Genomic DNA, 26,755 nt, shown 5'->3' with positions numbered 1-26,755 from the left:
TATGCTTCTGCGAAGCATATGATTACCTAACACGCGCTTACGTTCGTTTCGCTATTCAATTTTCTATTCACGAATCAATACACGATTATAATGATATTGCAAAACTCTTTAAAATTAAATTTTTGATCAGATAAATATGTTATTTGATATTTTTATCACTGCAAATTTATTATTAAAACACAGCAGTGCATGAATCCACAAATGACGCCTTTATGCAGGGCAATTAGATCATATTTATTTCAAATAATATTTTTTAAATTCATATTGTACGAACTATAAAAGAATTATTGTTACATAATAAAATTCAAATGACTGGAGCTTCCAAATTATTGCGAAATAATAATATAACCTTTATTTCCTTAAAAAATATTTCGCTATCCTACTTTCTGTTGATTTGAAAAAAAAAAAAAAAAAAACACGTTGATAATTTCACCCATACATGTATGTGGGGAAATAAACTGATTAGTAAATACAAAGTAACTATCTAACTAAATTTTGCATACTAATAATAAAGAATACGATAAATGTAATTTTATCAGTGTTCTCTCAATTTCAAATTTCTTCATTCGTTTTTTGAGATAAATTGTTATTTGAAAGTAGACATCAACCGGCTTTCAGTTACGAAAAGGAGATGTAAAAATGCTTAATATTATAATATAATATACGTATAACATTATTATTTTGCCGAATGCTGAAATGTTATATGCAAAAATCTAATAAAGATGATATTTTGTTTTAGTGTCGCCATCTGCTGTGCACAATTCAATTTATTTGGCCAGTTGCTATTTTCATTCAACAATCGACATTTTTGATTTTGGTTCACGCCATCTTAAAAATAACTGACACTTTGAATTTTGGTATTATTTGCAATTTATTTGAAGCTTATTTAACTTTATAATTTTAGTTTTCAAGGATATTCTTTTATTTTGTTAGGAATTCTTCACCGACAATCTAAATTTATGTTTCGAAATATACTAAGTATTAGTGACTCAATAGCATATTAATGGCATAAAATAGATATAAAAAAAATGTTTTTTTTAAGATTTAATTTAATAAAATGCCAAGACTTTAAATACATTCCTATAAGAGTTTAATTAAAAAATTAGAAACAAACAAAAAAATTGCGATGTTAAGTTAACTGAATTATAATAACTAAGAGCAAATGTTTTTCTTTTCATCCTTTCATCAAATATTATATTTAAAACAACTTTTAAATTTTTACCAATATATATTTTTTCTGTAAAATTAAACATTTTTACTTGTTCTATTTCTTTTGAAACACTTGTGAATTGGAACAATTCTCTGAAACATAAACTTCCTATTGAGTATATTAGAATATCAATCTCGAGTTACAATTATAAAGATTTCGAACATCATTCGTACATTAATAAAAAGATTTAAGATATTCTGGGAATTCTTCGGGATTTAATATAATTTTCTTCATTCATGCACACATTTGCCCTATAATTATCGATAGTATGCCCAATATTAAAATTAAAGATTTTTTTTTATGATTACATCAAAATTCACTGAATCACACTTATATAGAACATGATTTTTTAAAAATATTTATGCCTATAGAATTTTATAGTCGAATTCTCATTTACTTTCTTATGTGCTGTAAGACTGGAATTTTGTGTAGTTATGTATTTTCTATAACAAAACATTTAATAACATCATAATTTAATTATCAATTAAGATTAAAATAAATTAAATTTGATCTCTTACCCATGGCTCCACTTAGTGATGAGATTGCAAAACAATAAGTCTCAAGAGATAAAAGAAAAAAAATAATAAAATTTAAAAAATTTGCTATTTAGTCCTTTAATAAAAATATGTTTATAAATATTTTTAAAATTAATTTTTATTTTCTTAAGCCATTATTGATTCAGAATTCTGTGTTCTTTCAGTTGTGAAAATAAATAGCCTTTATTCTTATTTTGGTTATGTTTGCAAGAAAGTTATCCCTATGTTGCCTCTCAGTAATCACAAACAAATCTTTCAATATTCTTTTAACTAAAGATATGTCAAAAGATTGTCAAAAATATTTTTTTACAGCACCTGATAAATGATGGAATAGTGCCTCAGAACAGAAATTAGGGCTGCATTTAAAGAAATAGTTTTTCTAAATTGAAAAAAATTCCTACCTCTGTCAACAGCCATCATAAAACTGAAAAGTAGTGTGGTTTAATATGATCTCTTCGAGACTTAACAATTTTGATAACAGTAGCCAAACTGGATAAAATCAATTTTTTTCTGATTGTATAAAGGGGAAAAAAAACTAACTCAGGGCTATCAATAATTTATTAAAAAATAACAATTAAAAGAATCATTAATGGTTGATTAGTGACTATTATTCCTTTAAATTGTATTTAAATATTGTTCATAGTTATATTAATTTTTAAAGTTTGTCATACGATGCTTCACGCCAGGTTTCATAATATCAAGTATTTGACTCAATTCGGAGTTTGTTGAAAGTTTCTATCAACATATTATTCCCGTTAGAATCAGCGAAGTTTATTGCTTGGTCTTGTTCGCAAAAAACTCATGATTTTTCAAAATTTCATGAAGAAGTTGATGAAATTTGCACCTATAGCACATCATTGCGTTGATTTATTTTTGGTAAATTTTTATATCTGTTAAGAATTTCAATTTGGTATTTAACATTCACATTTGTTTAATTTCCATTTTGCTTTCATAATTCAATCGCAAGCAGCCGTTGTTTATGGCTGTGCAACAGATTACAAGAAAGACCCGGTAATGTAATTGCCCTTTTAAGCCAAACCAGACTACTTTAGTGCAGATACAAGAATGTGATAACCTTGGGAGAAATATTTCCCAGATGTTTCCTTATCAGTGGATTAAGAAATTTCTCTGAATGTCAATCTTTAATCTGATTGAAAATGAAGGATCGGTCTTTTTTCAACTTCGAATCCAGTAATGTACACAATATCACATAAAGCGAATATTTTTGTAAGCACACGAATACGCATGTTCGGGACATGAGGATTTTGTCGAAGAAATCTTGGGACATGTCGATAATTGTCGAAAAAAAAAGTCCTTAAACTTTGAAACATGAATTTAATCCTCTAAAGTAGTATTTCGCAAATTTTTTTACTTCCATTTTCTTTGATTAATCTTTTTGTTTTTTAATATCGCTTATCGCTAGTTCTCCTCCCTTCCTCAACTAGCCCTTCATGTAAGTGATCAAGAATATCGTAAAAGGATGAAAACTATTAAATAACAGTAATAAAAAGTTCTTCAAAATATACTTAAAAAAAAAGAAAATACTGTTTTATTAAAAACATGAGCATCATTTCAAAATTGTAAAGATGCAACCGGTTGATAAAAATAGTTTTAAGTACACTCTAATTTCTATCACAGTTCTATTATATTTTAATTTATATTGAATGTTTAGATATAAATATTGAATGATATTTTTATTTTGAATGTCAGATATAAATACTGAATGATATTTTTATATTGAATGTCAGATATAAATATTGAATGATATTTTTATATAGAATGTCAGATATAAATATTGAATGATATTTTTATATTGAATGTCAGATATAAATATTGAATGATATTTTTATATTGAATGTCAGATATAAATATTGAAACATATTTTTATATTGAATGTTAGATATAAATATTGAAAGATATTTTTATATTGAATGTTAGATATAAATATTGAATGATATTTTTATATTGAATGTCAGATATAAATATTGAATGATATTTTTATATTGAATGTCAGATATAAATATTGAATGATATTTTTATATTGAATGTTGGATATAAATATTGAATGATATTTTTATATTGAATGTCAGATATAAATATTGAATGATATTTTTATATAGAATGTCAGATATAAATATTGAATGATATTTTTATATTGAATGTCAGATATAAATATTGAAAGATATTTTTATATTGAATGTTAGATATAAATATTGAATGATATTTTTTTCTTGTGGTATACATCATGACAATTTTTTTTCTTGCTACTTTTAATTTCTTTTAGGGCTCAAATTTTTTAAAAATATTTTTTTATTAACCAAAACGTGCTTTTTTTAAAAATAATTTTTTTATTTTTAAATCTTTAACATAGTTCCTAATTCATTATTATAAATATTATGGCACCTCAAAATTATTTTTTCACAGCTAGCAGATTGTATCATACATACGGAATTAAAATTTAATTTAAGTTAATCGATAAATTGATCTGAAATTGTATTGTTTTCAAAAGCACATGACTATAACAAATATCAGAGTTGTATTGTAGCAAGAAGTGAGTAAAATAATCAATGACAAAATTTCGTTTTCAAATATGAAACAAATCAAGTTAAATAAAAAGAGTGCAGTAGTGTGCTTATAATGTAAGAGACATTAGCTCAATTTCAATCTAGTTAAAATGTCGGAGGATATTGCTTTTGTTGTTTAATACCAGGAGAGTGAATTTGGATTATGTACAAAAATTTTGCTGATAAAAGGATTTATCACAAATTCCTATTAAATCTTAGAATAAAATAAAATTATTAATAAAAATCAAATTAGTGATCCTATAATAATAACTGACATTTATTATATAGTTTTGAAGATGAAAAAGTTAAGAAATAAGCATTCATAAAATTTAACAAATTAAAAAAAAAATTATTGTCTAGTTTAAAGACAATTTAGCACATTTTCTCAATAAGATTGAATAAATAAATTAATTAAAAATCTTGACAAAGCATATAAATGTTAAATGTATATCAGCATTTTAATTATTCTAAAATTGATCTAATGCTTTGGGAGAAGCAAAAGTAAGGAAGAAAACAAGATTTTATCAAAATTTGATGTATTTATTTACAGAAAAATGTTTCAGTACAAAAATCAAGCAGTTATCTTTAAAAAAAAAAACGCTCTTCATAAAAAATATTTTCAAACATTTATACCCTTCTATTGAGCTGCATTATATGGCATTGCATTTGCCAATAACTGCATATAAATTAGTTCTCATGCTTGCAAAATATTAATTTTGCAGTTTCCGAAGACTGTATTTTTTTTTTTGAAAAAAAAATCTTATTCAAGAAACTGCAAGATTAACTGGTCGCACAAAATTCCACTCCTAAATGTTCTTTGGTAGCATATGTACAATGAGAGCAAGCAAGCGTCCTTATATTTGAAACAAGTAACAGCCAATATCAGTTCCATAGTTGTCCTCCACAAATTTATTATTCCTTATGCCTTGGTCAGCTTACGTCTCCTGACAACACGGTACCTCCTGGCTGCAGGAGTTGCCTTTCCTTCCCTGTAGGTGGGAATATCATCGTCTTCTTTGTGAATCCTAGGGTGTTTCCTTAGTTTCCTTCTGGAAATCCTTTTCTTTTTGAGAGGCACATGATAATCATTGTCTTCCAGCTTCAACTTCAATTTTTCGATAGGTGCAGACAGAGAATGGGCATTGCTGGAATCGTAATCAATGGCGTCATGCCTTACGAAAGGGGCTGGTGCCATATGTTCTGGATACTTATGGACGGGCTGGGCCTCTCGCCTGAGTCCGGCCTCGAAATCTTGAACGTGCCTCAAGAAACTGTTAGGAGCGGAGATAGTAGTTTCCGGTTGAGATGATAAATGATGGTAAGGGGCATCCAGGGATTGGGAGACTGTTGTTTTCACTGGTTCCCGGTACAAATCGACTGCTGTTTTCACTGGTTCACGGTACAAATCGAAGTTAATGTCGTAATGCGAAAGGGAATCGTCGCAAAGCACGTTGAACCACCAATTGCAGACGCGAGTTATCTGATCGAAGATGGTACCATTAGGACATAAAAAGCGATCGTGACGACCATCGGGTTGGCAGTAATGCCACATCTGAAATGAATATAGATGAGAGCGAAAATAAATGCAGTTATAATGCATAAACAAATAAAAGAAAATGAGCAGATTTTTTAAAAATTTGATTTTTTATATATTTTTTTTTTTTTTTGAAATTAAGGCAACAGAACATAAGCTAATTCTATCTATTAAAGAATTGTTCAAGTCATCTAGGATTATATATATTATTATAAATGTTTTAAAAAAGAAAGTAATTTGTGCTATTGTGTTAGCATGTAAAATGATTTTTAATGACATAATTAACTGATCTTTTATTGAAAACTTCGCAAAAATAATAACTTCAGCAAGGCGATAGATGAGAATATTAATTTTCTGAATTTATTTTGAAGGTTTTAAAAATTAAAAATAAAATTTACGTAGAAATCTTTCTTGTTATAAATGATTTTATCGGAAAAAACAGCTATTATAGGAGAATAACTATTTATTATATTCTTATTTTAACCTAATCGTGTGATTTAAGCTTCATTGTGCTTTATCTTCCAGCCACAATTATTTTCAACAAATTATAAAATCATTATTAATAACTGTAATATTTTGAAGCTATACATATTCATTCAGTCCTTAATTAGTTCCTTAATTCTTGATTCCCAGAATGATTTATATATCGTTACCTTTTTAAGTATCATTATGAGAAAGGAAATTTACACCATATAAAAAAGACTAAACGAAAATCTAAGTTATACATGAATAAAATTAGAATTAAAGTAATTTAGAATACTTTTATTAAAAGTGTAATAGTTTTAATATTTATCAGTAGAAAGATAAACACATTTTCTTCATTTTTTAAACTGAAATTTTATCTAATGTCGATGATGTGCATTATTATAAAATGATGATAACTCGTAATGCAGCAAAATTCGCCAAACAGAGTCATTTTCTGAAATTAAAATTAGAATATTTCCTGATCGCTCGTAAATATTGCTGAATATTTAGGAAACATTTGAGTAATTTTTGTATCAAATACAGTTTGATTGAGAAAGCAAGATTCAGTGAGAAGTTCATAAAAAATAATGTTTTGATCAATGACTCACCTGGCATTTAGCCTCCACATCTGCGTAGAATCCGGGTGTTGACGTATGCTCGAGGCATTTGAATCCTGTGGTGGGAAGGTATGAGTAGGTAGGATAGTCAACTCCTGGTGCACCAGGAATAGCGGAGAGATCACCAGGAGGATAATATTCCTCAGAAGAAATCGCATTACCACTCACCTGCAAGGTGATAAACATTTTAAGATCACGAAATCATCTAGGAAATTTGCTTCTATGTACACATATCATTAAAAGCTTTATACTTTTCACCTTTCAGACTCAGATTTTATTTATCAATGTTTATTTTCAAATTATTTGGTATATTCTCTTGGTTGTGAAATATTGAAGACCGAGAAAGAGCATGACGAGACAGATTTTTTTCTATTGTAATCAAGAAGAGGAATGATTTATTAATTGTTAGAATTTGGTGAAATTGATAGTTAAGTTAAATTGATATTTAAATACCAATTAAGGAGCTAATTGATATTTGAAGTAAAAAAAGATAATACAAAAGTGCCATACAAAATACAAATATTTTACAAATTGGGAATGTCTTTAAATAACTATCTTAACTTATTCTTTTCAATTTCTGAATAAAAATTCTAAACGTAAATTTAATTGTAAAAAAAGCATTAAAACTTCAGCACACATTATGCTGAAAATTAAAAATAGCAATAACAACAATAAAATTCAGCAAACTTAAACCAAATTTAAAATCGTTTTTTAATGTTAAGTTTTACCTTCATTGGAAAAAATGTGACCTTTTAAAATTATTATTTTTGTATTTTATAATATATGTGCTTTTTTAAAAAAGAAAAAATCATTCTACGACTTTAAAAGTTATTGTTCTGCTTCTATTTGAGGTTTATTTATTCCAAGCTATCTATTTAAATGACCTCTATAATGGGCAGAATATTTTATTGTATTTCCAAGGATGCAATGAATGCTTTCAATTTTTGTAAGGATCATAGAAACATTTTACCATTACATTCTTGTAAACTTATGATTCATTCAAAAATGAAAAATAAAAAGATATTTCACCTGTTGAAATGAAACAACGAGCTCTTACCGGATACTGAGATACATCTTACCTGTGAACTTCCGTAAGGATAATCAGCTGGTACAGAGACTGGTCCATGATAAACTGGATCATGGGGTTGTTCTTGGTGCTGTGAAGGATGATACTGACCACCCACTGGTACCAAGCGGATGGGATTGATGGGATGGACATCGGCGGCTGATTTGATATACCGGTCATCATCGTGCAACTCCAGGCTGACAGGGACCTCTGGAGCCGATACAATGATGGGCAAGTGATATGATTCCTGAAAGTATTTATAAATAGTACTTAAAGTTCTTCGACGCAAAAGCAGTTCAGCCGCTTTTATTTTCTAGTGCTCACCTGTTGAAAACAGAATCAATTCATGTTGCATCATACTTCACTCGACATCATTCAAAAATCTGCTTCCTCCAGTAAAATGGGCAATGGATTTCAACTTATGATGCATTTGATTTAACATTTATCACACGCGGTTAAATAGATTAAATTTCAAATCGACTAAGCCCTGAATTTTCGTTTTCATTAGGTGGTTACAAGCACAAGATTTATTTGCTATTGTTAAAGCGACTTTAAATCTTTGTTATAATCAATTCATGTAAAATAATACAGCTTTAATGTTGGACAGTTTGGCGGAATCAAGGGCAATTAATTATAATTAAAGACTTAACTGAAATTAAATTTATACAATATAACCTGCGAATCAGTTGGTCAATAAAGGCGACTTATTTAAAATATTTGAAAAATAACTATAGTGTTGAATTTACGATTGTTGATTTCTATCGACATTTGAGCAACTTTTTATTCATATAAAAGGTTAACGGAAAGTAAGGAGATGAATTGCGTAACAGAAACTTTAAGACAATGTTGAATGCGCCAGTCAAGAGACCTTGGAGATCTATTAGATGATTTAACATTCTGTATTAAAATAGATGAGATCTGCCCACTGAAGGTTAGTGAAGAAAGAGTATTGTTACTGTATTAAAAAGGGATTGTTTTAATCTGACCTTTAATTCTCGCCTTTGAATTTTACTTACAGTAGCATTAGTTATACCATAACAGATAGAATTATTTAATTCAAGCGAATGCTTACATTTCACTTGAATTAATTACAGATTGTAAGTGATTTTCTAAATAATAAAATTGTTTCTAAGATAAATAAAAGTTACACCTTCAAAAATCAAAATTTGCAATGTCTTTAGTTTAATATGTAATTAGTGGTCCCTAGAATCATATGTTAGTTATGCTGAGACAAATTAATAATTGAACTTCTAAATTTCTATTATTTAAAAATAACTTGTAATGAAATTAACATGCTCCTAAGCAATCAATGGTTGAAAGATTCGCGAAGACGATTATATCATGACGATTAATGATTATAACGTGAAAACGATCATGCTGTAAATGATATTGATTCAAAAATAATTGATAAAAATTTTAATATTTCTTTTAAGTAATAGATAAAATTAATATTTTAAAAAATTGAAAAATTTCAATTTTCGGGATGTTGTTAGTCTGTGTATGCAGTTCAACGTCTTTACTAAATAAAATTTGTAAAAGAAAACGCGATTTTATGAATATCTCGAATTTGTATACAGTCTTTCTTCCACTGGATGGTGTCTCATATATAAAGAGGGAAAACTTCCAGTGTAATGTTAGTTCTTGTTTTCGGGCTGTAGAATCGAATTACCACCACTTCTATTACGGGACGTACTTTCCTAAGGCAGCGGTTGCGCAGTTGCCAGTGAAGGCGATTTGGACTAAGTCTTAGTTCCCACATCCGCACAGTTGCGACTGTGACCGTTCAGAATTCTTTGGGTATCTAGACATGATGACATGATTCTGACATGTATCTAAACATCCTTTGATAATATGGATGCATGATGCGCAGAAGTGATATCCATATGAACGTTAGACTAGGAAAATTTAAAACGATATCAAAAATGAACTGCATGTCATTAAAGTATTCTTAAGTATCTGGGAAATTTATACTATGATTCTTTTTTCGTGTTCGCTTAAGTAAAGTATTCTTAAGAATAAGTCATTACATTAAAGTATTCTTAAGTATCTAGGAAATTTATACTATGATTCTTTTTTCGTGTTCGCTTTCAGTTTCAAGTTATAGATAACATTCTAATTGATATTGTTCAGCTTATCCAGCATCTAGACGTAAACGAGATGAAATTCTTCCAAACAATTAAAATAAGTCTGCATTCTTGAAAAAAATCACGCCAGAATTAACATATGAAGAAAAGATTGAAATAGAAAGGAAAGATCTTTTTATCTTTATGCAAATGTCGAGAGGAGAATTGTTTGATAAACCATCTAAAGCAGTGAAAGTCAAAGAAAAGATAATGAAAACATCTATGGCGCGTGTCATCAACCGCAGCTCTGATCTGATTTCCTTTCATTGTTTATCGGAATGAAGAAAAATATCAGCTTTTTTCAGTGTGAAAGTTTCATTTTTTTTCTTCTTCTTTGATACAGAAAAATCACGTATAATCACTATAAATCATAAGATTGCAAACTCTCGTTAAGACTAAGGAAATCTTTATTCCAGTTAGAGGAAAGTCTCACTTTATTTTTTTATAGACGCTCAATAGTTTCTTGCCAAATAAAGATTTTTCCAATTAGCGCGCACAAAGAAAAATATCTTGTGTCTGAAACTGCAACTGGAATGAAGCTTCCTTCAAGCCACTGTGTCAGTGGCATAGCAAAAGCAAATATCTACAGAGGCCACTTAATTTCGTCGCTCTCAATAGTTATCAATGACAGAAAAAGACTAAAGGACACCCGGGGTATGATATTATTTTTCGCCTTTCTCGTCGTGTTTACATTTAAAAAGCGATAAATACATTACTTTGTTGCTACGATTCACTGTGAAAATTTTTTGCATAAGCTCTAGAAGCGCTTGTGTTTCGAGATTCTTGAATGAAAAATGTAAAGATTTATTCGACATACATAGCAAAGCTAAGCCAATAGCGGTTCATAACACTGGGGAGAGGTCTTTAAACAATTTTGCTTTTATGGCTTACTATTGTCAAAACTTGCATTGATACATTGACCTTCAAGACTAGCCCCTGGAACACCACTGACTCTCTGCCCTGATCTACGTCCTTATTTCCTAAAAATCGATTTTTTTTAATGGAACAAAATATGTATTATTTTTTGCATTTCTTTTAATTCCTGAATTTCTTGCATGAGAGCCATTTTATTTTCGCTCTGGGATATTTTCAAACAAGCATTTTTTTTTTTTTTTTTTTTTTTAGATAGAAAATAAACAACAAAGAAAAATTAATAGAAATTTTGCAAACTATTGATAAAAACTTCTATGTCCCCAAAACAGTTCTTAAGAGTTCAGTAAATTTGTTAACTAACTTCGAACATTGATGAAGATGAAATCGATTTTTAGCACGTTATCAATATTTTATTCCGAATTGATAATTTTAAGAAAAGTCTCGATTATTTTGATTTGCTGATAAAAAATTCCAAAAATCTGATTGATTGATTTGTTGATAAAAATTTTCAGAAATCTGATTCATTTGATTCGCGGATTTATTAGATTACACTTGTAAATCCTTATTTACGAAAAATATAAAACTTTGCTTGGATTCTTAGTGAAGCTATCAGAATTAAGGAATATCAAAATTAATCTGTTTCTATAGAAGGAAATATTCCTTTTAATCAAAATTTTCTTAGGGATTCTGTATTTCAACAACTATGCTTCCTTTGATGATAATCGATGTTTAGATGTAAGCTAAAATGCAAAATCTTATAATATCTCTGAAATGAAGAAATCGTTTTACTAAACCGAATAACACGATGCGCTTTAATAATTCCTTTTTTTTTGTTTGTTTGTTTGAGAAGTTCCCGGATCATTTCCGGGATGAAAACCAAAATAACCTTTCTATATCTTTCCGGCCATTCTTAGTGTGCAGAACAAAGCGGGAAGGATTTAGCCTTCCTAATCGCTCGATTTGTCTCGCATTGTGTTTGGATGGCCAAACAATTAAGCGTCGCCCATTGTTTGTCCCAAACTCTGCGGGGATCCTTCTTGTAAGGACGATAATTGTTCCTTCCCTAATGGCCCCGAGTACAAGAGGGATCCATGGATAAGCTCCAAGAGGTTTGGTGTTCCTCCAAGGCTACGCGGGGTGGCCACGAACCACCTGATCTGCAGTCTGATTAATAATAAAAACAGAGACAATGGTTTAGTAAATGCTCCTTCAAGTGCAAGAAACAATGTGTAATTGAATGGGACTATAGCTCTGATTGCAAATACAAAAGGGAACAGCTGTCGAGAGATTAATTTGTGTTATCTTTTTGATTAGAGTTCTTTCAATGAACGGGACTGCACCGAGGTTCCGAAAGCTCGTTAGAAGAGTTTATCATGAATAGAATGGAACACTCCCCTGTAGGAAATATGAATGAAACTTTTGAGAACTTCTGGCTGTTTTAATCGGTACATCGCTGGAATGAAAGCTTGAAGCAAACAACTTTAATTATTATTAATGTTAACCATGATGTATAGCGAGAAAACTTTTTTTTTTGAGATTATATGTTTTAATAATACAGGTGGGTGAACATGTTTGTGCATGCGTAATTTATGATCAGGTTTGGTAACAGCGGAAGAATAGTTATTTCACGATGCTAACAAGAGTTCTATTGTAGCAATTCGTTTTTGAAAAGAAGTATGGATGGGACTATATAGATTATGATCAACAACCAATATGATTCCTGAGACTTTTAATATCTATGGAAGAAAAGAAGCATTATTGTTTTAAGACAAACTAAGTTAGGAATGGCATTATGACAGTTTCACGAAAATTGAGCTCCAATTAAAAATTTGAATCCTTTATGATTTGATATTATTGACGAATTTACCTACTCTGCTCAAATAACAGTCTTAGTAGAAAGAGTAAGACATTTTACCCACTTTTCTTGTTTAGTTTTGCTTATGACGAAAAGGAAAACTTTTTAAAAACTTGCTTAAATAGTATTAATCAGTATGCGGTCATGAACATATGACAAACGACTCATAAATTGATATTTAACATCTAATTGGATGTTATCTTGCACTTTCTCTCTTGTTAAATGAATAATGAATTGAAAAATTGAATTAATGGCAGGCACAAAATGAACATGTTGACCCCACAGAAATCTATATTATCAAACTCCTACTAAAAAGAGAACTTATGTCAGCACAACAGCTCATTAAAATTAAAGACCTATTAAAAGGACTTCATACGTATTCCAAAATGTGAAGTTTATTACTTATATACTGTAATAAAAATTTATTTCCAAAAGTTAAAAAGATATTAAATGTCTTTCTGATGGTATAAAATGCTTGTATAAAAGCAATAAATACAATCTTTTTATAATGAAATATAAACAATTTTCTGTTTTTGATTTTACGAAAGCGGTTTCAATAATTGAGATATCCGTTTTCAATAAAATTTACTTTTTTTTCAAAATGCTTCAATTTTTATTTACTTTCACAGAAATTGCGAAAGGAAAACACTGAATATAACTTTATTCTCATTTCACTTATCTACCCAATAAAAGATTATGTCATTCCCTTCTCCTATTCAGTTTTCTTTTCTTTTTATTTCTATTTTCCATCTATGCTCTCTTTTCGGAGCTTGCCGAAATCTTCTGTTTCCCTTCAACTGAATCAAAATAATTGATCATAACAATAAAGTAAAAAGAGGAGAATTGGGGGGGGGGAGGAAATCAGCGGAGTCCAGATTGTCGCAAGAACTAGGGGTGTTGGCGCTAATGACCGCAGCGTTCTTTTGTTCTTCCGTTATTGTTCGGAAGAATACTGTGTCGCGTGCATTGTTGTCAGGCGGAAGGAAAGGCTTAAGGGGAAACGTTAGGGAAAGCGTGCGCAACAAGTGGTTGAAGATTAGTCTGCACAACCTGCAACTTTGTTCAGGATGGTATGTTAATCCCGGAGATGCATGCGGAAGACGGTTTGTAACGGAAAACTTTGGAACATCCTTTTGGCGCAGAATATAAAACGGGAAACAAAATAAAGGAAATAGATAACTATAAAGTGTTTTGTAAATTGCGATGTTTCATTGAAGCACAGTGCGGAAGACTTCAAATCTTTTTATTTTGGTCATTGAACATCGTATATCGTATTGTATCAAAGTTGGTACAAAAAGAAATGGAAGTAAAATTAAGATCTTTGATTCAGTTGTCAATAATAATTATTTAATGGAAACTCATTTTTTTTTTTTTTGCATTATTCTAGAACAGCAGGTTATAGCAGTAAATTTACAAATTATTTTTGTCTTTCATTACAAAATACACTGGAATTGAAATATTTGAGAATTTGCAAGGTTTCGTGGTAAAATGTTTTCGTAAAGACTGAAATCTATCCAGAAAAAAAAAATCTTTTTAAAATCTTCGCTTTTTTTTATTTCTTAACTTTAGATTTAGTTTTTATCACATGGTTGTTGAATTATACTATTTATGCCAGAAGAAAGTTTTAGAAATCAAGAATTGCTTTGTAGCAAGAAGTATGCATTTTATGGCCTTCTATAAAATATTTATAGATATCTTTTCTTTTTAAGCTTTAATTTTTTATTTTAAAGTTAAGAAGAAGGAAAAAAAAAAGTAAACTCGTCTTTGTTCTAACATGTTTGAGTTCTTTGAATAAATATTTTGCGATTAGTTCAATAATAATCTTACTTTCTTTACAATGTAAAAAAATCCATTCTAATATATTGATAAATTATAAAAAGGAAAAATTCTTACAATGTAAATTTCGTTTTATCCTACAAAAGAATTTCGAAAGCAATATTTGAGTAAGACTGGTTATAATATAAATAACTTTACAGTACTAATAGAGAGCCATCTTTATAATTGTATAGATCTTTCCCTCTTGTATAGTGTGTTCTCAGTGACTTACCTAGGAACGTAATAGCATTCAAATCCACAACATTCTCACACAAATAAGCGGAGCTTCTACTGCCATTTCGTTACAAACCTTTTCGATCTACATTGATGCTAATTATTCATTTTCATATTCATCGAAAAATCAATTTCATTATAAAATGATCTATTTCAAATTTAATTTCAAATGTATTTTAGATAAAATACAAAATCACGAATAAATTTACCTTTTGTGAAAGGGTATATACATTAAAAGCCATTCCAGATGAGATAAGAAAATCATGATTTGAGGTACGATGGCAGTTTTTATTAATTTTTAAGCATGAAGTTTCTTTTTATTGTACAGCAATGGTTTTCTTTTACTGATTATTAAGAAGCCTTAGCGGAATTGTGCCTTGAAAAATTAGATTATAATAGGGAAAGAATACGTCTTCACTTTAGAGATCAAAATAAAATGAATTCAGATAAATCATATTTATATATAACGTGTAACGAATGCAATTTATTGCCTTTTTCTTTGGTTGCGGATTTACGTAATGTACAAAACAATACCGTATCATACAAGTATCGACCAAATTGTAATATTTTTTTCTTTCTTCGCACTTTATGTTTAGAATATTAAAAAAAATTGACCTTTATGCCATTTTTTAATAATGCTGGTGACTGGATATTTATATCTTCTTACGTCTTTCGCTATATTATTACTGAGAAACTTTTGAATATGGACAATATACTTAAAATATCAATATGGTTTGTTGAAGAGTATGTGTTGAATTGAGGGGGAGTTAAAAAAAAACTTTTTTTGTCAAAAAATAAGAAGAAAAATGTCACTCTATTGGCAAATTTTAATATTTTCAAAAATGTCATTCTGTTGTTAGATTCTTTTATTTTTAAAATCTTTCAGCGGCGGAACTAAATACGGACAAATTAACTGCCTTCAATTTTTATTTGTCGTTAATCTCAGTCTTTACCCAAGAGATATCGTACTCGGGCGCCAGTCCGAACTCGATGCAGGATATTGTACATAGAAGGCTTTGTCAGTTTCCGTAAACTCTCTTATATCTAGTGACCGAGGTCACATTTTTAATGATAAGCAGATTTTATTTCATAGATGATGATTATTTCACCATGATCAACACATGAGCTTGCGAAAGATTTATATAGCTCTTTATGGTACAACATTCCGATCCTTCAAGGTCTCATACTACACGACGATTCGTGGATCAGGACTCAGTGAACAACAAATAGCCAAAAGAAGGAAATATACATTTCCATTACGCAAAGTTAGGTTAGCAATTGATAATGAATCTTTTATAAAACCAGTGTCATTGTCATTTGATTTTCCTGAGGAGGAGATAAGCTTTTACTTACAGCTTTGTCCTGTTCGGCGACCTTCTTTCGTGCTTTGAATGCCTTCTTTTTGAGAGCCTTAACAGTACGAAGAGTCTTCCGTGCGGGCTTCGTAGCATTCTCGGCACCACTGCATACCAGAACTGAAAAATAATGTATTTCAAATGTAAAAAATTGGTCATTGATGTTCATTAAAAAAATTAATTCTAAAATTTACACATGTATAAAATAGGAAATTTGTAATTCATAATTTAAAACATGCCTTGTACTACAGATCGAATTTTGTATCACTTGAAGCTGGTTTGAAAGCAATATTCCTCAATTTGAGTTATATTCATTGTTCTTTCAAATAATATGAGAGTGATGAGACTATTCTAGACAGAGTACTATTTCTAGAAATTCAAAGATAATAGATAGTAATTTTAGGATTTTTTTCAGCACGTTAAAAGTATTAATTTTTTTATTGTATCTTGGCTTTTGCATAAAATATTCGGTTTCATATAATTTTTCGGTTTTATTATAAAATGTGGGTAAGGAGGTGTCGTATAATGAATTACCCTACGTCTCACCAAAATTTTCAATGAAGTGAAATGTTTCTATTAGAAATATTTCACTTCAAAATAGAGTTGGCTAGTAAGGCTTTTTTTAGAGTTTTTAAAGTTATTTTATTTTTAAAATTTTAATATAGTATATTAGAAATTAAAAAAAAACAAAACTCAACACAATTCAGAAATTAGAATATTTTTATCATCCAAAGCTTCTATGCTTTAAACTTTGAAATAAAAAAAATTAACAAACGTTACATACATGATATTAAAAAAAATCATTTTCATTAGTATTGGAACATTTTGAATAGAAAATAGAAAAAATTCTAAACAAAGAGATAATTAATGTCAAATCTTTCAAATCTATACATATCGATATAAAATAATTCTTCTGATTACTTACCTAGAGTCGCTAAGATAAGAACTAGCAGCAACAAAAGCTTCATGTTTTCCTATGATTAAGATAAATGGTGATGAAATGAATAAAGGTATTTTATGAAAAATTATTTTTACAACGATGAGTATAATTAACTGTAATTTAACATCTTGTAATTCAAACATGTAATTTTATAGAAATAAATTTATTATTACAGAACTTCCCAATATTATACATTAAAGTTGAAATGAAACATAACAATTCAATGTCAAATTTTTTTGTGATTTTAGAATTAAAGATGTGATGTAATAATAGAATTCTTTAAATTAATTCATAATATGAAAAATGAACATGTCTGTTCTATTATTTAGTAAAAATAATATCTTAGATAGAATGCTTAACAAGATCATCATCATCAACAACAACAACAAAAAAAGGAACTGAACTGACTTATGAAAGCAAGCAAAAGATGCAATTTTATTTTATTTTTCTCTATAAAGCTAGAAGAGCAAATAATTTTCGATATTGATGTAAAATTCAAGCAAATTAGTTATGTAGAAATTATAATCAGAATAAAGCCATTATCCTTCTATTTTTTTAACAAAAGTGAAAATTATGAAATCTAAATATGGCATGCGATGTTTGGCAAAAGAATTTAGGACGTAATTTTTTTAAAAAAAATTATGATTCAAAGAATAAACAAAACGAATTTCATCTAAGTTCAGTTTTGAAAATAGAGTACATTAATAATACTGCTGGATCAAAAATTCGATTTATTGTCTTAATATATACTCAAAAGAACTTTTTCTTTATCTGTGAAACCTGTTGTAAGTCAGATTTGAAATCAGTGAAACCTGTTGTTGAACAAAGTCAAATATTTTTAAGGAGTCTAATAACGCAAAGCAAAGAAAATTTGTACAAAATCATTAAAAAATATTATGTTGCTATATATCAACGCAGTTAATTTTGGTTGTGAAAAAAACACAAAAGTACAATTCTTTTCTCGTATCTATAAACAATGAAAATCAGCACATAATAAATCCATATTTCGCAATAGAATTAATTATTCGAAGAAGTAAACAAATGTGAAACGGTAATTAATTTTCCTTTAGAAGTTAATTAGGCCATTTCCAACGTGATTTATATTGATATTTTTCGTTCACTTTGTTTTAAAAAAGAATAAATAAATTCGACTGCCTTTCATAAAATTCTTTTGAATGCTAGATTTAAAACACAGAGACGAGATGATGGAGAAACATTAGAAATGAAGAAAGAGGTGCTCTGAAAAGCTTTCATTGAATTGTGATAAATTGTGTGAAACCATTTCATTTCATTTCTAGCACTGTATTTATACGTTTGTTGTCTATTGTTCAGGAAAGAAAAGAAATTGAATGAATGGGTCCTTAAATGAATATGCTTTCTGATGGAAAACTGAAAATGGTCCTAAAGTTTGTGCCTTGAATATTAAACCAAAGGACACTTTTCAACGCTGAAATTAAATAAAAAATTTGTTTCTAAGAATGTAGAATAAACAGTAATTCTTATTGTTTAATACATCCAATAAACTGTTATTCTTCCCTTGTGACTATCATTAATATCAATTGTTCTTTTTCAATCAATTTTCGTTTATGATTGATGTTTCGTTTCGGTTATATTCAGTTGCTTTCTGATGGAATAATGAAAATGGTCCTAAAGTTTGTGCCTTGAATATTAAACCAAAGGAAACTTTTCAAAGCTGAAATTAAATCAAAAATTTGTTTCTAAGAATGTAGAACGAACAATAATTCTTATTGTTAAATATATCCAATAAATTGTTATCCTAGCGTTGCGATTACCACTAATATCAATTGTTACTTTTCAATCAATTTTCGTTTTTGATTGATGTTTCGTTTTGGTTGTATTCACATCTAATTTTACAAAATGTTGGAAAATATTCTGCAACTAAGAAATATTTACAGATGCGAAAGACCATAATTAGAATGATACTTCAAACTTCCAAAGTGCATAAAACTCGCATACAAGGTATATTTTTGAAGGAATTAGGTCTTGAACTTGTGATAATTTGTTTTTGAATCTGAGGCTGGAACATTGCACCTTCCTATGTATTGTTTCAAAGAATTCTGTAAGCATTCAAAAATATCTTCACATTGATTTAATGTTCTCCAATAATCTCATATTTATAAATTATTAATAACTGTATTTCAAATTTAATTTATAAATATTAATAGTTTTTGTTTTAATAATAGTTTAATATGAACGTTTTAAGGTAAGCTTTTTTATTAATGGTTCCGCTACTGAATTTTATAATCGTTTTCTATACAAAGAAAATGCATTTCTTCAGTGTTATATGATTGTTTAATTTACGTTTACTATAATATTTATTGGTTAACGTTTGTTTTAATTATACTATATAATGAGTTTAGTTGCATTACATAAATATTAAATACGAGTAGAAAATAAATGATTAAAGTGTAAGTATACACTAAAACTGTTGCATTAAAAGAGGATAGAAAAAAAATCGATACAGGCTCGTTGTGCTTCACCATTTTATATATAGAAAGATTCTGGACAAAGTTTCTGTACATACTTGAATAAGGAAGATTTGATTTCTGATAAATAGCATAAAAGCAAAATTGAATAGAACGAATGTCTGTAGCTTATTTCAGATATAATTAAACTAATTTTAGTAGAAAACTTCACCGTGTGTATAAAAATGGAAAATATCTTCAGTTATAAACAAGTTAATGCATATCTTAAGTTTTACATTTCTCTAAAATTTAAAAAAAATATTAAATTATTAAAATTTTAACAAGCGTTATAAGAAAAAAGTTAATGTCCATATTAGTTCCAAATACTGATTTATGAAAGTTGACCATTGAAGAGTGACGCTTTTTTTCGGCTGCATAAATTAGGAAAATCCAAGATACTTTTATGCCTGTTGAATTTTTGAAACACAGTAACGATCACATCAAATAAAAAAGTTTTTATTTAATCACAAATTTTTTTTAATGTTTTCTAGTAGTATTTTGATTTTAAATGTAAAATGATTTTGACCAAAGATTTTCTCTAAATGACTTAAGGAAAGTTATTTTTAGTGTACCCAAAAGCATATTCGATGAATGATGTTCGTATGGAAACTGTATAGGCTTTTCTTAACGTATTTCTTATAAACTTCTTATATTATTTAGATCTTATCATTTTTTGTAAGGAATTATGAAAGTAAAAAAAGAATTTCTTTGAGAAACGAAAGAAAAGAAAAACTGGCAATAAAATATCAAATCTAAGTCCAATATTAAAGGTCATTTAATATCTAAAATAATTTTTTTACAAAATCATTCCTTTAGATAGAAAATAGATGGCTACTAATTGACTTTCTTTAAAAAAATAGTAAAGTAATACTTTTTTAATTCGTTTGAAAATCAAACACATGACATTTACGAATTGATATTTATTTCTTGGCGAATAAGTGTCTATATATCCAGTTCTGCTAAGGTATCATTCACCAAATTTCCATAATCTAATTGAATGCGCACATTTCAAAGTTCAGGACTTCTTTCCTATTGCAACTGTTGCTGATGTGGTACGGAAGTTTGGAGGGGGAGGGATACACGCTCAGATATCGTCCTCCTCATCTGACCGTGGTTCAGGATTAAGAGGTCTGTCCCAAAAGAGTCCTAGTATTGTTTTAAAAGGAGACATTAATACAACTAAACTAAACAAAATCTAAATAAAACCAGCCAGTTATTACTTAGTGTGGACTCATATGCTCAGCTTTTCAAAATCTTAAAATATATAAGATTTCTCCTCATTCAATCATGATGCCTACATTTTATTAATTTTTTCTTCTTTTTATATTATTTCCTTTTTTTAAGAATTTTATATTAATTAAGTTAATTTAATCATGATATTTGATTCTATTTGAACTTAATGAGAAGTTGGGGTTATATGGCCAATATTCTGACTGCTAAACCTAAAACCTAGCCAATCTAAGACTTTTAAAACAGGATAAAAGTTGCATTGACAAACAGAACTTACGATGCAAAAATAAGAAAAATTTTCAGTACATATCATATCTTCACATTACATTCAATGTAAGCTGAAACAGTCGCCATAGTTTTGTAATTTTTTTTTATTTTTTTCTCAACAATATCCTATTTATTTTTTACTTCTGAGTTAGGTCTTGACAATAAAAGAAATCTTAGTATGAATCTTGTGTAGCAATAAACCTCAATTAGTTAAGATTAGCCTAAATTTTGTATAACTGCACTAATCTTAACCTCAACAAAATTCTTCAATAAAATTCCGTGCAACTTAAGCCTTGAATGAAATATTTTGTCATTCGAACATTTCGCCGTATTTCCCCATTTCGCTACAATATGACATTCTGCACGAAAGTGTAGGTTAAATGGATCGAACTCATAAAATCCTTAAATGGTTAAAAAAATTCATTCGTTCTATCTTCACGCACGTCTGAAAACAATCTGGAGTATTCGATTATGCGCTCATAAAAGGAATAGGAATGTTTCGTAACAAATGCTCTTTCTCTTATTGCACAAATAAACTTCATTATGCGAACGCACTAATTGAGAACAAGACAATAGAAGTGAATTTAAATGCGAGTTGCGACACGTGCCGGTGGAATAATTTTATGGTCATTGCTTCGAAATAAAGCTCGAATTCGACATAAAAGGACCTATTTCATTAATGGAGACAAAAATTTCTGTGCAGCCCAATTGTTGTTTGGTTATGAAAAATGTGAATGTGCATTAATAAAGGTCTTTCCTTCGTTAATAAGAATAATTTTTAAGAAAATGCACAAAATTCATTAAAATTTATATTTTGATGTAAACTAATTAGAGAAATATTTTTATTAAAATTCTATTGGAGAGGAAAACTTTCTTCTAAAATAATTTAAACAGTTCAACCTTCAGATGAAAACTTATTTAAAAGAGGTTTTTTTAGCATTCATAGTTAGGAATAATTTTTGACATTTAAGAAAAAAATGTGTTTATGAATTAATACAAGCTGGTTTTGCATGAATATTTTTTAAACTTCATGATTTAGCTGTTTGAGACCAGTATAATTACTGTTAAGAGCTGTATAATTACAAGCTGTTTGCGAAAAGTAAAAAAACTCTATGGTAATCAGAGTTAGTTTTATTACAAATAAATTAAAGTAATTAGTAATGCAAGCAATTTTTCTAAAAGTATTTAATATTATAATTACAATTAACGTGACGCTGAAAAACAAATAAAATATCTCCTGTTGGAAAAAAGTCACGTTTGTTTTGAATAGATGTTATTTCTTAATCTGTAAATGTTCAAATACATTTTTGAATTTTGACATATTGCGCAATACAAATACAATACGCTATTTCTAAAATTTAAATTTTATTTCTATTTATTTTGAATTTAAAGGAGTAAAATTCTACCTTTAAAATTATATTAAAATCTTTGCGTTGAGCAGAAATGTGAAAAATTAAGTAATAATTTCAATGCCTTCAAATATGGCTGGAAATGTTTTTAATTTTTTTTCATTACTGATAAATTTCCTTTTTTTTTTTTTTAAAAAAAATATTAATTATTTCTGAATAGTCTAACTACGCAAAATGATTATTTGCTTCAAAAATGAAATTTGACTATATTACATAGTTTCTTATAATTGCTTCGCATTACAATGCATTGCATTCTGTTTAATTCCTAAATTTTCTTGTATTTACAAATGGAAAAAAAATTCTGAAGAACCATATTCTTTAAAATTTTTTTTAGAATTAACAATGTATGTCAGGCGTCTTTAAGGTTAGCAAAGTTTTAGCATAGGAATAAAAATTGGCTGTCGTATAAACCATAAATATCAAGCATTTTGAAAATGATAAAGTAAGACTTATTTTTATCAAATGCTGCTGATCAGATAACAGTTCAATTTTCAATATAAACATCGTTCTAAAGAAAATAAAAATTTTAGTATTTAATTTATAAGGAATAAAATTTTTCTTCGTTTTTTAAAAATCAAATTTATGGCAATTTTCATATTTTTAAAGGCAATTCAATTCAGTCCCTCTTAATATTTTTTAAGAAATTCTTATATTTTTTTTAGATATTTTAATTAATTATAAATGATTTTATATAAAATCTTATTTTTAAAATTGAATAAATATTATTGCTTGGAATATTATTTAAAAATTAGATAAATTATATAAAAATATGCAAATTATTTAAAAGACATTCTGTTTTTTTTTAAATTTTTATTTAAAGAAAAAGTAAAAAATAACCTACCGCCAAATGACAAAATTAAATAATCAATTCAGTTTTTGGGATACAATCAACATAATATTTGTTGTAGATAAATTGCCGCTCATCGTAAAATGTAATTACAGAACATAAATTTGAAATATTGAATAATATAACTTTCCTCTTACAATTTTGATGTAAATGGAGTATTTGAAGTCATTTGATTTTAAAAATTGTAAATAAAAAAATAGTTTTCAAATTAGATCCTAGAAAAATATTATTTTTTCACGATAAAGATTTGGGTTAAGATTTGGGGTATTTTTGATTATAGCAATTCTTTGAGTGAATGAATGAGAAAATTGTCTGAGAATAGCAATATTTCTCTAAATTTTAATTTTGATTTCGAATGATTATGGCTGATATTAACTAATTATGTATTCTTTAGCAGTTATTTAGAGCTTTATAGAAATATTTCTCAAATTTCTAACACTTTATAAGTAAAGAATGTACCTGTTAATGCTATAATTTAAAAAAAAAAAAGGACAAACTATTTTTTCAGAAACACAATAATTTGTCAATTCGCAATGTAAATTTTTTTACCATTGGCATATACAAAATCAAGAATGGTATTCCAGTTCTTTGACACTTAATTTTACTAATGATATACAATAATACCATGAAGTATTATTACATATTATTGGTATACATTACTAATGACCATAAAAGCATCAAATTCTCGACAATATGTATTTTAGTTAGGAAAAACAATAGGTGTCTAACCTTAGTCATCCATTGTTTTATAGTAATTCGTTCATAGTCGTGATATACCACTTCTGCATCACTTACGATTACGATTTGTAATGTTGCAATACACAATAAATATAATTGCATTTTTAAACATTAGGAGAATAATGGGACTATCAAGTTCAGAAAATGAAAGATGAGAGAAGATAGACAAGTAACCCTTTTGGTTAAGTATGATTAGTTGTAGTGGCCTAATAATTCAAATATTGTAGTGATTCATATCAATTATGAAGTGCCAGAGTTAAAAGGGGCTATATCTATTAAAATGATCATAAACACTTAAATGCCAATTAATTAACGATAATTATGTAGAGAGTTCTAAGCTTTTTAAGAAAATGGTTATTTTTACTAGATATTCCCTTTATTTAAATTTTCTTTTCTGTTTTTTGCATAGATTCATTCCTTTCCTCATCTTCTTAAATGCTTACTACCGACAACAGCGTTGCTTTTGTATATTTTGGAATACTTTAATTATAACCACATTGCTCTAAAAAAATTTCGGTAGTTATTGTATGAGAAAATCTCGGAATTTTTTAGTTGAGAATGCTTTATGATTGATTAATCTCATATTTTTGACTTCGCAATAGAAAACATATTTATATTTAAACTAACAAAATCAGCATGAAAAATGTTAAATTCTCCATTTATGAATATATCTTCTCCAAATGCGGTGCAATTTGTGATATTATATTGATTTAGATAAAAAAATATTGTAAAAATTACTAAAGCTCTTTGTCTGAAATAATTCGGAATAATTTTCTAACGATAATTAACTTATAAACAGACAGAAGTAATTGTACATTCACAGAGCATTATACATTAAAGAGCATGAATAAAATCTTGATGCATTAATGAAGAAGAAACAGGAAGAGAAAAAGGGAGTTCAACGTTTTCAAGCTCACAACATGATTTAAAACTGATTTAACAACATGAACATGATTTAAAATTGTAATTTTTAATTAAATATTGTTTAGTTTTGAAAATAATGTTTAATTATCTCTTGCATCTTACGTAAAACGATAATCTTCCTTTTATTAAAACCGAAAAAATGTATCCTGGACAAAGATACAAGCGAGCATAAAATTAGGATTTTCGTACCAGAGTTTTAGCAAAACGAATATACGAACTTTAAAATAGCAAGCCTTTGTTTTATATCAAATATGAAGTTTTCACGATTTACCAATAAATGTACATTTTGTAGAGAAATAAGGTAGAAATTTGATCATCGTTTTTGATAGTTAATATATTTTTAATGTTATAGCCAAAGCAGAAATTTTAAACGCAGAATTATACAGAATATATTGCAATTAATTAGAAAAGAAGGGGATGATGAAATCCTTGAAACAAAAGTGCATTTATATAAATTACATTTTCAACATTTCGTTGGTTGAAATAAAATTGCTTTTTAGCCTTTAAATTTCGGATTTCTTTAAAGTTACTAAATTATAATGCTGATAAGCAGATTTGAAAAAAGCAAACTCTCATTCTGTTTTTGCGGAATTCTAAAAAGTATATATATATATATAATCTCTGTTTTTTTATTATAAAGTTTGAAAATGATCTTTATGGCATTTTAGAATTTTTACTGTCATTTTCGTTCAAATTTCTTCTTAATATTGATAGTAGAACTTTTAAATGAGCATCGAGTCATGTTTCAGAGACTTAAAGGAAACGACAAAATAAGAAAGATTACATAAATGCACTACCGTTTCATAAATATTTAATTTAATTTCTATTTATATTATGGATATTCATAGAAAAAAATGTAAAAAAATATTTAATATTACACCATTTATGGATTTCTTTATATCAAATACAAATGCTTTAAATCCCAATTTTGTTTTCCAACCTCGCAAATTTCTGACTAGGCACAGAAAATTTAATCTGATTTTCAGTATCATCGCTGCTCATCTTATCCAAACTATAAACATGATAAAATATCACCTTAAATTTTGCCTATCGACTCTGATTAACTCATATAAAATTAATTTTTTCAGATACGTATTCTGTATCGAGAAGTGATAAATAAAACACACAATGATTGTGCAGCAGTTACACACTGACAGTTATTCAAAGCGAAAGCAAGAGCAGTTAATCGTTCATTCAGAGTAACTAACAGAGAAATCACAGTTGAATAAATAGTCACCTGTGGTATCCCTAGGGAGTGTAATAATCCAGAGAGAGCCCGTGTCCAGCAGGTGTGCTTCCGTGGGTGAAAGTGTCTACCATGTTGAGCGTGGACCCACTTTTAAAAAAACGGCCACTCGGGGTGGAGCGGTGTTTCCTCGTCTGCTATTGGGTGAAAGTGGGTTGAGGTGATCCCTGTGATGGCTATCTCCTGATCACGTCCGTCCGAGGAGGAACAACGGATGCCCGGGATTCATTGGGACCTTTTAGAACGGATCGACAGATAACGATCGCATTCCCGTTTCAGATGGGTTCGGAATTAGTTTCTGTTGTTAACGTGAGAAGAAAAGGGGGCAGGCGATAATTCAGAAATGCTTTGAGTTAGAAAACATTTACTGAATTTAATCTTTGCGAATTGATCTTTATGTCTAATACAACAATAATTAAAA

The 26,755-nt window shown here is 28.3% G+C and overlaps 1 protein-coding gene across 1 annotated transcript; it reads right to left on the bottom strand.

Annotated features, from left to right (window-relative positions):
* Positions 1-4,881: 4,881 nt before the first annotated feature.
* Positions 4,882-26,408, bottom strand: LOC129984416 (uncharacterized). The gene is made up of 6 exons (XM_056094293.1): positions 26,326-26,408; positions 17,173-17,221; positions 16,246-16,367; positions 8,006-8,239; positions 6,918-7,094; positions 4,882-5,862 (listed from the first exon to the last, which is right to left on the bottom strand). The coding sequence occupies exons 2-6, from the start codon at positions 17,213-17,215 to the stop codon at positions 5,230-5,232; spliced, it is 1,209 nt and encodes a 402-aa protein (XP_055950268.1). The 5' UTR covers positions 17,216-17,221; positions 26,326-26,408; the 3' UTR covers positions 4,882-5,229.
* Positions 26,409-26,755: the final 347 nt, after the last annotated feature.

This window comes from Argiope bruennichi, chromosome 9, assembly GCF_947563725.1.
Source record: "Argiope bruennichi chromosome 9, qqArgBrue1.1, whole genome shotgun sequence".
In the NCBI taxonomy this organism is placed as follows: Eukaryota; Metazoa; Arthropoda; class Arachnida; order Araneae; family Araneidae; genus Argiope; species Argiope bruennichi.
This window is presented reverse-complemented; position numbering and strand designations above follow the sequence as displayed.